At 54.1% G+C, this 12,495-nt stretch overlaps 1 protein-coding gene across 5 annotated transcripts in view; it reads left to right on the top strand.

Moving 5' to 3' along the window:
* The window catches only part of LOC127587059 (pyruvate carboxylase, mitochondrial), an 859,607-nt gene that overhangs the window by 834,455 nt on the left and 12,657 nt on the right, over window positions 1-12,495 (top strand). For all 5 annotated transcript variants that reach the window (XM_052045231.1, XM_052045229.1, XM_052045232.1 and 2 more), the window contains one exon: window positions 498-746. In XM_052045231.1, the coding sequence (XP_051901191.1) occupies window positions 498-746 (249 nt within the window). The remainder of the gene's footprint in view (window positions 1-497; window positions 747-12,495) is intronic.

Below are 12,495 nucleotides of genomic sequence, written 5' to 3'. Positions count from 1 at the left end.
CCCAATTTCCTGTGTTCGGCCCATTTCCCTCCAAGCCCCGCCCCTCCATGTATCTATCCAAGTGCTTCTTCAGTGATGCTCTTGTACCTGCCTCGCCCTCTGGCTGGGGAGGGGTCCGGGCTGTGAGCCAAGTGTGTGATCGGGAGCCAGGTGTGGGATCGGGAACACCAGGAGTCAGGAATGTGGGGTGGGTGTGCACTTTGAACCAGGGTCCGGAGTGCCTGTATATTTCCCACTCCCTCTAATCTCACCGGATTCACTGGTAAGTTGACTCTATTACTGTGGAACAGGTAGAGAAGGGTGAAATAACTGTGTCACCCATGGAGGGAAATGGACAGTCAACGTTCCGGGTCGAGACTGTCCAGCCGACTGTCCATTCCCCTCCACAGATGCTGCCTGACCCGCTGAGTGTTTCCAGCGTGCCCTGATTTTGTCTCGGGGTCGCAAGCGTCTGCAGGTCTCTGAGCATCAACAGCCTCTGGTTTTCACCCCGACAGGTGCTGAAGGATCTGCCTCGGATTGAGGGCCGGCCGGGGGCCTCTCTCCCGCCCCTGGACTTTGAGAACCTGGAGAAGGATCTCCGACTGCGGCATGAGGACGAGATCACGCCTGAGGATGTGATGTCCGCCGCCATGTACCCCAAGGTCTTCGACGAGTACAAGGACTTCACCGCTCAGTTTGGGCCTGTGGAGTGTCTCAACACTCGCCTCTTCTTGGAGGGACCAAAGATCGCCGAGGTCTTCCAGGTATGCAGCTCCCGAGGGTTTGGGGGGGGGCAAGTACAGGCCATTCGGCCCATCGTGTTCCTCCTCTGCCTGCCTTTTCCCCACCTCCTCCCACCGCTTCGCGCTTCCACGGGAGACAGCGGACACTGGAATCTGGAGCAAGCAACAGACCGCTGGAGGAACTCAGCGGGTCAGGCAGCATCTGTGGAAGCAGAGGGTGGGGGGGTGGTTGACGATTGGGGGGGGGGGGAGGGGGGGGAGGGGGTGCCCACACGGAATGGCTGACCGTCCCCCTGCCTCCGCGGATGCCGCCCGACCCGCTGGGTTCCTCCTGCTGTCCGAGCGACGGTTTCACACCTGTGGCTGGTTGACCCAGGAATCCTGACTCCTCCTGTGAGCTGATCGGCTTCACTCTGTGGAGAGGGCCGGGGTTCCAGTGCCCCGACATCTTCCGAGTGGAAGGCTCCAGGGTGAGGGAAGTTTTCAGCTCCAGGGTTGGACTGGAGAAGATGGGGTCATTCTCCTTGGAGCGGAGAAGGTTGAGAGGAGATACCAAGGACCACAGATGCCGAAATCCAGATGAAAAACACGACGATGCTGGAGGGACTCAGCAGGCCGGGCAGCATCCGTGGAGAAAAAGCAGACGGTCAACGTTTCGGGGTCGGGATTGAAGATAGGAGAAAGGGAAGCCCGATACATAGAAAAGCAGAGCAGTGATAGGTGGACAGAAGAGGGGAGGTGGGGTGGGCACAGGGTGGTGAGAGGTAGATGCAGGTAAGAGATGGTGATGGGCGGGTGCGGGGGAGGAGGGGAGAGCAGGTCCACTGGGGGAGGGGTCAGAGGTAAGGAGAGAAAGGAGAAAAAGGTAGAAAAAAAGAGGCTCGGAGAGGGAAGAGGCAAGGCATAGGGTGGGGGGGGGGGGGGCGAGGGTTGTGGGGAAGGGGGGTGGGGATTACCTAAAGTGGGAGAATCCAATGCTCGTGCCGTGAGGCTGCGAGGTTCCAAGACGGAAAATGAGGAGCTGTTCCTCCAGTTTACGCTTGGAATTCTGCCGGCAGTGGGGGAGGCCGAGGTGGGGTTGGGAGGGGGGGGGGGGTGGTTGCACTGACTGGCAACGGGGAGATGCAGGTCGCTGGAGCAGAGGGTTGGGACAAGATCGGGACTGGTTTAGACAGGGGAGATGGGGAGAAACTGTTCCCATCAGTGGACGGTTCAAGGACTATGGGATAGGTACAAGAGGCAATCCTTCTTTCTGCAGAGAATTGCAGTGAGGCAGTCTGGCCACAAGGTGGTGCAGCGAGCAGAGCCGCTGCCTCACAGCGGGAGAGACCCGGGTTCAATCCCAACCTCCGCCGTTGTCTGTGTGACTGTGTGTGTGGGTCTGTGAGTGTGTGTGTGTGTGGGTGTGTCTGTGAGTGTGCGTGTCTGTCTGTCTGTGAGTGTGTGAGTGTGTGTGTGTGTGAGTTTGTGTGGGTGTGTGTGGGTGTGTGTGAGTGTGGTGTGTGTGTGTGTCTGTGATTGTGTGTGAGTGTGTGTGTGAGTGTGGGATGTGTGTGTGTCTGTGAGTGTGTGTGCAAGTGTGTGTGTGTGGGTGTGTGTGTCTGTGAGTTTGTGTGTGTGAATGAGAGTGTGTGTGGGTGTGTCTGTGAGTGTGTGTGTGTGAGTGAGTGTGTGTGTGTGGGTGTGTGTGAGTGTGGTGTGTGTGTCTGTGATTGTGTGTGTGTGAGTGTGGGATGTGTGTGTGTCTGTGAGTGTGTGTGCGTGTGTCTGTGAGTGTGTGTGTGTGGGGTGTGTGTGTGCCTGTGTGAGTGTGGGGTGTGTGTGAGTGTGTGTGGGTGTGTGTGTGCCTGTGTGAGTGTGGGGTGTGTGTGAGTGTGTGTGGGTGTGTGTGTGCCTGTGTGAGTGTGGGGTGTGTGTGAGTGTGTGTGGGTGTGTGTCTGTGTGTGTAGGTGTGTGTGTGGGGGTGTGTCTGTGTGAGTGTGTGTGTGTGAGTGTGTGTGTCTGTGAGTGTGTGTGTGTCTGTGAGTGTGTATGTGAGTGTGTGTGGGTGTATGTGTGTGCCTGTGAGAGTGTGTGTGTACGTGTGTGTGTGGAGTTTGCACGTTCTCCCTGTGACCCTGTGGGTGTCCCCCGGGCGTTCCGGTTCCCTCCCACATCCCAACCACGTGCGGGGTCGGTGGGTTAATCGGCCACTGCAAATCGTTCCCCTCCCCCGATGTGTGGGTGAGGGGTAGAGTCTGGGGGGGGGGGGAGTTGGTGGGAATGTGGGGAGAATAAAATGAGATGAATGCTTGATTAGTGCAGGTGGGCACTGGACAGTCGGAGAACACGGGAGACCGCAGAGCCTGGGGCAACACCCAACCTGCCGGAGGAACCCAGCTGGTCGAGCAGCGTCTGTGGGGGATGCCCTCTGTCGACAATCCCTCCCCCCCCCCCCCCCCCCCCCACAGACACTGCTCGACCAGCTGTTCCTGCAGCAGATGGTTAGTATGAGCACGGTGGACCAAAAGGCTGTTCCCCTCCGTACAGCCCGACTGTCTGGGAACTGACTGGGCTCTTAGGCAGGGAATTGGACGGGCAGTGGAGGGCAATAACCAGCGGGGCTGTGGGAGGAGCGCAGGAGAATGGGACTGGCGCTGTCGCTCCGCATGAAGCCAGCGCAGGCATACTGGTTTCTCATTGTCACAGCGAGAAGCTTTTGCTTGCGTGCCATCCAGACAGATCATTCGTACACAAGTGCATCGAGGTGGTAAAAAAGAACATAGAGTGTTCCAGTTACAGAGAAAGTGCAGTGCAGGCAGACAATAAGGTGCAAGAGCCACGACGAGGTAGATTGTGAGGTCAAGAATTCACCTTTTAGCGTATGAGAGTCTGATAACAGCGGGATAGAAGCTGACCTTGAGCCTGATGGTACGTGTTCTCAAACTTTAATATCTTCTGCCTGAGGGGAGGGGGGAGAAGAGAAGGATGACCAGGGTGGGAGGGGGTAGTTGATTATGTCAGCTGCTTTCCCAAGGCAGCGGGAATACAATCATGGAGGAGAGGGCGATGGAGAGAGAGAGAGAGAGAGAGAGAGAGAAAACAGAGACTGAGACAAGGGAAATGAGGGAAGGGAGAGCTAGAACGTAGAACACTACAGCACAGTACAGGCCCTTCAGCCCACAATGTTGTGCCGACATTTTATCCTGCTCTAAGATCTATCTAACCCTTCCCTCCCACATAGCCCCCTATTTTTCTATCATTCATGTGTCTATCTAAGAGTCTCTTAAATGTCCCCAATGTATCTGCCCCCACAACCTCTGCCAGCAGTGCGTTCCACGCACCCACCACTCTGTGTGTAAAAAACTTACCCCTGACATCCCCCTCATACGTTCCTCCAATCACCTTAAAATTATGTCCCCTTGTGTTAGCCATTGTCGCCCTGGGGAAAAGTCTCTGACTGTCCACTCAATCTATGCCTCTTATCATCTTGTATCAATATCAAGTCACCTCTCATCCTCCTCCTCTCCAAAGAGAAAAGCCCTAGCTCACTCAACCTACCCTCATAAGACATGCTCTACAATCCAGGCAGCCTCCTGGTAAATCTCCTCTGCACCCTCTCTAAAGCTTCCACATCCTTCCTATAATGAGGCGACCAGAACTGAACACAATACTCCAAGTGTGGTCTGACCAGAGTTCTATAGAGCTGCAACATCACCTCGCGGCTCTTGAACTCAAATCCCCCGACTAATGAAGGCCAACACTCCATACGCCTTCTTAACACTACTGACCTGCGCAGCAACCTTGAGGGACCTATGGACGTGGACCCCAAGATCCCTCTGTTCCTCCACGCTGCTAAGAGTGGAGAGAGGGAGAGGCAATATCAGAGAGAGCTGGGAATATCGGAGAGGGAGTGGGAAGTCAGAAAGAGGTGGCACAAGCCGGTGATATCACGGAGAAAGGAATGTTGGAGGCAGAGAGAGTCGGCATCTTATTGTAAGTAACGCAAACGGTGTTACAGAGAGCAAGCCAATCCCACAGAGCCTGAGCTCATTAACTGCGCCAGTGAGCTGCTTGAGTCAGACAGTGACATCATGGCTGCCCTGGAGATCCCTGTTCATCGCTCATGGAACCTGCTCGCTCTCACAGGGCCCCCGGCATGTTCCCTGCTGTCTCCACCGCACAGCTCGGGCTGATCTTCAAGGGTTACCAAGCCTCCTCAGCCTATTTCCAAGATGTCATTCACCTGGTGACCTGCCCACAGGCAGGGTAGCGCCGGCCTCGGTCTGCACTCACTTCCGTTCTCCGAGAAGACCAGGTACCACATTGTTTCCCCGAGAGCGGCGTCGCAGATGGACAGGGTGGCGAAGAAGGCATTTCGCACACTGGTCTTCATCGGTCAGGGCGTTGGGTACAGAAGTCGGGACGTTATATTACAGTTGTACAAGACGTCAGCGAGGCCGCGTTTGGAATATTGTGTTCAGTTTGGGTCACCCTCCTACAGGAAAGATGCCATTAAGCTGGAAAGAGCACAGAGGAGATTCACGAGGATGTTGCCGGGATGCAAGGGAATGTATTACGGAGAGAGGTTGGGCAGGTTGGGACTTTATTCACTGGAGCGTAGGAGAATGAGAGGCGATCTTATAGAGGTGTATAAAATCATGAGGGGCATAGATAGGGCGAATGATCACAGTCTTTTTCCCAGGGGTTGGGGAATCAAGAACTAGAGGGCATAGGTTTAGGGTGAGAGGGGAGAGATTTAATAGGAACCTGAGGGGCAACTTTTTCATCCAGAGGGTGGTCAGTATATGGAACGAGCTGCCAGAGGAAGTGGTTGAGGGCAGGTACATTGACAACATTTAAAAGGCACTTGGACAGGTACATGGATAGGAAAGGTTTAGAGGGGGATGGGCCAAATGTGGGCAAATGGGGCTGGCTCAGATGGGCATCTTGTTCAGCATGGACCAGTTGGGCTGAAGGGCCTGTTTCTGTGCTGTGTCACTCTGTGACTCTAACCCCAGCCGATCTCCGCCAACATCACCTCGACAGATTACTCGAGGCCGTTACCCTGGAGATGAACTGTGTGATCTTCCTGTGCACAGTCCAGTTGCAATGTTCCTTGCTCCAGTCAGATACTGAAGTTGCCCCAGGATGTTCACAGGTGGACACCCCTCACGGGCCTCCTCTAACCGCATCGTAAACCTCCCCCCCAACCTTGACGTGGAGCCAGCCCACCCCCCCCACTACCCCCTCCACACCTCCACCCCCCCTCCTCTTCAAGCTACCAGATCCCCCCCACACCACCACCCCACCCTCCTCGACCTCCAGGACCTCAGCACATCCCGCTGAGGGAGGGTGGGCAGAGCCAGGGGCGACCCCGCTGTCAGACCGAACCATCCCATCTGAGAGCCACACAGCGCACAAACAGGCCCTTCGGCCCACTGAGTCCGTGCTGCCCCACGAACACCTATTAGCAGCCTGGTAGTGTAGCAGTTAGCACAACGCTATTACAGCGCCAGCGACCCGGGTTCAATTCCCGTTGCTGTCTGTAAGGAGTTTGTACGTTCTCCCTGTGACTGCGTGGGTTTCCTCCGGGTGCTCCGGTTTCCTCCCACATTCCAAAGCCGTACAGTTTAGGAAGTTGTGGGCATGCTTTGTTGGCGCCAGAAGCGTGGCGGCACTTGCAGGATGCCCCCAGCACATTCTATGCAAAAGATGCATTTCACTGTGTGTTTTGATGTACATGTGGCTAATAAATAAATATCTTTAATATGCATATATATCACCCTGTTATATCCTTCCCATTAACTCACTCCTCGCCACACACTGGGGACAACTTACAACGGCCAATTAACCCCCTGACCCTTGCCCTGTGCTGAGTCTATAAGGGGTCACATGTGTTTATTCAACCTGTGGGGTTATGGGATTGGTGACTTCAATCCGAATCGGTCCGAACAGAAAACATTACCTAGTAAACATTTCACTCTCTCTACCTGGCACCTGTCCAGTGTTCCTGTATTACTGAAGTCAAACAAACTCCGCTGTAATGATGTGCTTCAGGAACACCCCAATTCTCTTCTCACTCAGCGCGGAGTGATTCAGGCTGTCTCAGTGGGCACAGAGACCTGCATCCCTCAGCCCCCCGCCTCACATCCAGCCCCCCCGACCCCCATCACCTCAGTGCCCCCGCTCCCCCCCCCCCCCCCGTGAGGAACCCCATCTCGATTTGGTGTTGAAGACCTCCTTTGAACAGAGAGCGGCCGTGGTGCATTCCTGCAGCGCCTTCAGCTTCACGGGCCATGAATAAAGCAGCTTGCAGAGCCGTCCAACCACTCCACCCACCAGCTAGAGGGATGGAGTTATACAGCATTGAAACAGGCCCTTTGCCCCATCACGTCAGTGCTGACCGTCACACCCATCTAGACCAATCCCATGCCTGCATGAATTCCCTCTTCCTCTGGGCCCTGCTCATTCAGGCACCTGTCCAGATGCCTCTTAAATGTTGTTCCCGTTGGTATTGGAATTGGTTTATTATTGTCACTTGGACCGAGGTGCAGTGAAAAACTTGTCTTGCATACCGATCGTACAGGTCAATTCATTACACAGTGCAGTTACATTGAGTTAGTACAGAGTGCATTGAGGTAGTACAGGTAAAAACAATAACAGTACAGAGTAAAGTGTCACAGCTACAGAGAAAGTGCAGCGCAATAAGGTGCAAGGTGACAACAAGGTAGATCGTGAGGTCAAGAGTCCATCTCATCGTATAAGGGAACCATTCAATAGTCTTATCACAGTGGGGTAGAAGCTGTCCTTGAGCCTGGTGGTACGTGCCCTCAGGCTCCTGTATCTTCTACCTGATGGAAGAGGGGAGAAGAGAGAATGACCTGGGTGGGTGGGGTCTTTGATTATGCTGGCTGCTTCACCATGGCAGCGAGAGGCATAGACAGAGTCCGTGGAGGGCAGGCTGGTTTCCGTGACGCGCTGGGCTGTGTCCACAACTCTCTGCAGTTTCTTGCGGTACTGGGCAGAGCAGTTGCCGTCCCAAGCCGTGGTGCATCGATAAAAGTTGGTGAGTGTCAAAGGGGACATACCAAATTTCTTTAGCCTCCTGAGGAAGTAGAGGTGCTGGTGAGCTTTCATGGCCGTGGCATCTACCAGTTCAGGCTATTGGTGATGTTCGCTCCCAGGAACTCAAAGCTCTCGACGCTCTCGACCTCAGCACCGTTGATGTGGAGAGGTGCACGTACACTGCCCCCCTTTCCTGAAGTCAATGTGCTGCCGCCACCTCCTTGGGCAACTCGTTCCAGGTACCGACTATTCCTTCTGTGAAGAATTTACCACACAGATCCCCTTTGAGCCTCTCACATTAAATCTCGATTTTTAGACACTCCTATCATGCCTCTCATGATTTTATATACTGCTAACATGCCACCTCACAGCCTCCTTCGCTCCAGGGAAAACAACCTATTCAATCTCTCCTTCCATGCCGACCAAGATTCCCATCCAAGCCAGTCCCGTTTGCCCATGTTTGGCCCTTATCCCTCGAAACCATTCCTACCCACGTACCTGTCCAAATGTCTTTTAAATGTCGTTATTGTACCCGCCTCTACCACTTCCTCTGGCAGCTCGTTCCATGTACGGACCACCCTCTGAGTGAAAAACTTGCCCCTTGGATTCCTGTTAAATCTCTCCCCTCTCACCTTAAACCTGTGCCCTCTAGTTCTTGATTTCCCAACTCTGGGGCCTATCTATGCCCCTTGTGATCTTATACACCTCTATAAGGTCACCCCTCAGTCTCCTACACTCCAAGCAATAATGTCCCAGCCTGCCCAACCTCTCCCTATAACTCAAGCCCTCGAGTCCCGGCAACATTGTGATGCAGAATGAGGCCATGGCTCCCAACAGAGCCATCCCCCTCTCGTTCCTTCCCTGCACCTTCACAACTTCTTGTCTCTCACCTGCCCACCAACTCCGCCCAGACTCCACCCCTCACCCACACGCTGGGGAGGGGCCAATTAACCCACCGACCCCGCACGTCGTCGGGATGTGGGAGGGAACTGGAGCACGCGGGGGAAACCCACGCGGTCACAGGGAGAAGGTGCAAACCCCCCCCCCCCCCCCCACACACACACACACACATATAACACAGGTACACACAGAGACTCACGCTCAGACACACACACACACACTCACAGACACACACGCACACACTGATGGACACACACACACTGACAGACACACAGAAACACACACACAGACACACACACAGGTACTCAGAGAGAGAGAGAGAGAGAGAGAGAGACACACACACACACATAACACGGGTACACACAGAGACTCACGCTCAGACACACACACACACTCACAGACACATACACACACTCGCACACACCCACAGACACACACGCACACACTGATGGACACACACACACTGACAGACACACAGAAACACACTCACACAGACACACACAGACACACACACACAGGTACTCAGAGAGAGAGAGAGAGAGAGAGAGAGAGAGACACACACACACACACACAGAGACAGACACACACACAGAGACACACACGCTCACACAGCGCTGGAGGTTGGGATCAAACCCGGGACTCTGGATCCGGGAGGCAGCAGCTCGACCCGCTGCACCACTGTTCTGCCAGTTTACTGTGACTTTTCCCTTTAATGCTGTCTGAGTGTTTGAGAACATACAGAATTCACAAGAAGTGAAATTCACTGCCAGCTTTGTCAGCCGGTAAACCTGGGGGCAGGGCCTCACCGGCGGTCACAGGCGTTCTGGAAGCACAGCGGGCAGCCCTGCCGGGGGTCCCCTCTGATCGGGTGGGAGAGAGTCGGCCGGCAGAGGACTGTTCCCCGGACCCCACTGGTGGAAACGGGTGGCGGCGGAGGACTGCACGTCTATGGGTCCCTAGTCGATCGTGCAGCGACATAGGGAGTGATATGCAGGGAGTGGGGATTGATCTGAAGGTGCCTCTCTGGTTTATTCCAAGAATGTGGGAGTGTGGGTGGTGCAGATTGTAGGAAACCTTTCCCCAGAACCGATACTTCTAAAACTAGAGAGCACAAGTTTAGGGTAAAAGGTTAGAAGGGATTCTAAGGAAAGTCATTAACATAGAGTCACAGTGTCACACAGCACAGAAACAGGCCCTTCAGCCCAACTGGTCGGTGCCAACCAAGACACCCCACTTAGCTAATCCCATTTGCCTGCGTTTGGCCCATATCCCTCTAAACCTTTCCCATCCATGTACCTGTACGAGTGTCTTTTAAATGTTGTTAATGTACCTGCCTCAGCCACTTCCTCTGGCACACACAGATACACGTGGGCACACACACGCACGCACACAGACACGCATACACTTACACACAGATGCACACACACACACACACACACACACACACACACACACACACACACACACACACACACACACACACACACACACACACAGCGCCGGAGGTCGGGACCGAACCCAAGTCTCTGGAGCTGTGAGGCAGTGGCTCTGCCCGCTGTGCCACCCAGTTGTCTCACTGCCATTCTCTGTACAAAGAAAGTTTGTCCTGCAGTCCTCTTGTACCATGACCGTCCCGGCATATTGGAGAACTTCAATTCTCCCTGAATGGGCAGAGTTTCACAACAGAAATATGTCTTTTAATTGAGCTTTAAACTACAGTGCTTAGTGTATTTAGTGCAGTAACATTCTGGGACAGGTTTATCAATGCAGCCTAGAATGGGTTTGCATCAAAGAATGATCTTTCTTAGTCTGTTGGGGAACAATCCAATTTTAAATTACTGCCAGTCCTTCATAAAATTATACAGAGCCATTTTCATTAGGATACAATTGTGGGTTTATTAGTAAATGAGAAATAATTAATATTTAAAAGCTTTTAAATTGGACCTGCAAAGAACAAGTTTAAGACTTCCCTGGAGACCCAAGGGCAAGTGCATTCAGCGGGAATGCACCGTGCTGATTAACCGGGGGTGCTGCCGGTTCGGAGAGGGGTTGATTTCTCTGGCAGGGAATTTTAAACCCCCAGTGCAGAAGATTGCAGAATTGCAATTTGCACTGGGCAAACGGAGCTGGTGGAATTACTGCCTCACAGTTCAATCCCGACCTCCGACACTCTGTGTGTGTGTGTGTGTGTGTGTGTGTGTGTGTGTGTGTGTGTGTGTGTGTGTGTGTGTGTGTGTGTGTGTGTGTGTGCGCGCGCATCTGTCTGTGACTCTGTGTGTGTGTGTATGTCTGTCTCTCTGTGTCTGTGTGTGTTTGTGTCTGTGTGTGTGTATGTCTGTGTGTGCCTGTGTGTGTGTGTGTGTGTGTGTGTGCCTCTGTGTGTGTGTGTGTGTGTGTGTGTGTGTGTGTGTGTGTGTGTGTGTGTGTGTGTGGAGTTTGCACCTTCTCCCTGTGACCGCGTGGGTTTCCCCCGGGTGCTCCAGTTCCCTCCCACGTGCCGACGACGTGCGGGGTCGGTGGGTTAGTCGGCCGCTGTAATCTGCCCCCGGTGGGTGGGTGTGTGGGAGAAGAATCAGCAGAGTTGATGGGAATGTGGAGAGGGCAAAGTTTACAGGGGCATCAGTAGGGGAAACGGGATCGATGGGATAGCCCTGAGATCCAGCCCGGACCCGATGGGCCAAGTTGCCTCGCGTGTCCTCAGGGGATACAAGGAAACGAGGCACAGCAAGATCCCACCATGCGAATGGCAGCCAGCTGAGGTGCAGCTTCCGTCAGGAGTGTGGGTCCCAGCCGCGCAGAGCTGCCACGCCAGACGTTTGGGTGTTGGCCCCTCGTTGGTCTCCCCTCCCGGGGGCTTTGTCAGGCAGCCCACCTTCACCCTCTGTGGCCCCCACGTACCTGCTGCACCGAGTCAGTCCCCTGTCTTGAAGAAGGCTCCGAGTAGGGCCTGTCTGGGGCGCCCTGGTGTACACTGCCTCCCACTGAGCAGTGGGCACCCCTTCACACTCACCCCCTCTTCCTGTAGCCTCCTATACCCTGGCGATTCAAGTGCCCATCTGGACACCTCTTAAATGCTGTCAGTAACTCTGCTTCCACTGCGCTCTCAGGCAGTGTGTTTCAGGCCCTCACCGCTCTCTGGGTGAAGAAGGTCTCCCTCAGATCCCCTCGAAATCCCTTCCTCCTTACCCTAAATAGAGCCATAGAGGCACACAGCACGGAAACAGGCCCCTCAGCCCAACTCCTCCGTGCTGGCCGAGATACCCATCCAAACTAGTCCCATTTGCCCACATTTGGCCCATTTCCCTGTCCACATACCTTTTAAATGTTGTTAACGTTCCTGCCTCTACCACTTGCTCTGGCAGCTTGTTCTATGTACTGACCACCCTCTAGATGAAAAAGTTGCCCCTCAGGTCCCTGTTAAATCTCTCCCTCTCACCTATGTCCTCGAGTTTTTGATTCCCTTTCTCTGGGGAAAAAACTGTGCGCATTCACCCTATCTATGTACCTCGTGGTTTTATACACCTCTATAAGGTCACCCCTCAGTCTCCTGTGCTCCAAGGAATAAGACCGTAGCCTGTCCAACCTCTCCCTATAACCCAGGCCCTCGAGTCCCGGCAACATCTATGCCCTCTCAGATCTGTGTCCTCCAGTTTTATCTCCCTCTGATTTGGGAAGGGTTTCACGCAGTCTGCCCTACACAAACCTTGTTGCCATTGAGTTGGCATGAAATCTTTTTAAGGTGAAAACCACAATGAGGCTGGAGGGACTCAGCAGGCCAGGCAGCATCCGTGGAGAAAAGCAGGCGGTCAACGTTTCGGGGTCA

Source organism: Pristis pectinata, chromosome 38, assembly GCF_009764475.1.
Source record: "Pristis pectinata isolate sPriPec2 chromosome 38, sPriPec2.1.pri, whole genome shotgun sequence".
Classification (NCBI taxonomy): Eukaryota; Metazoa; Chordata; class Chondrichthyes; order Rhinopristiformes; family Pristidae; genus Pristis; species Pristis pectinata.
This window is presented reverse-complemented; position numbering and strand designations above follow the sequence as displayed.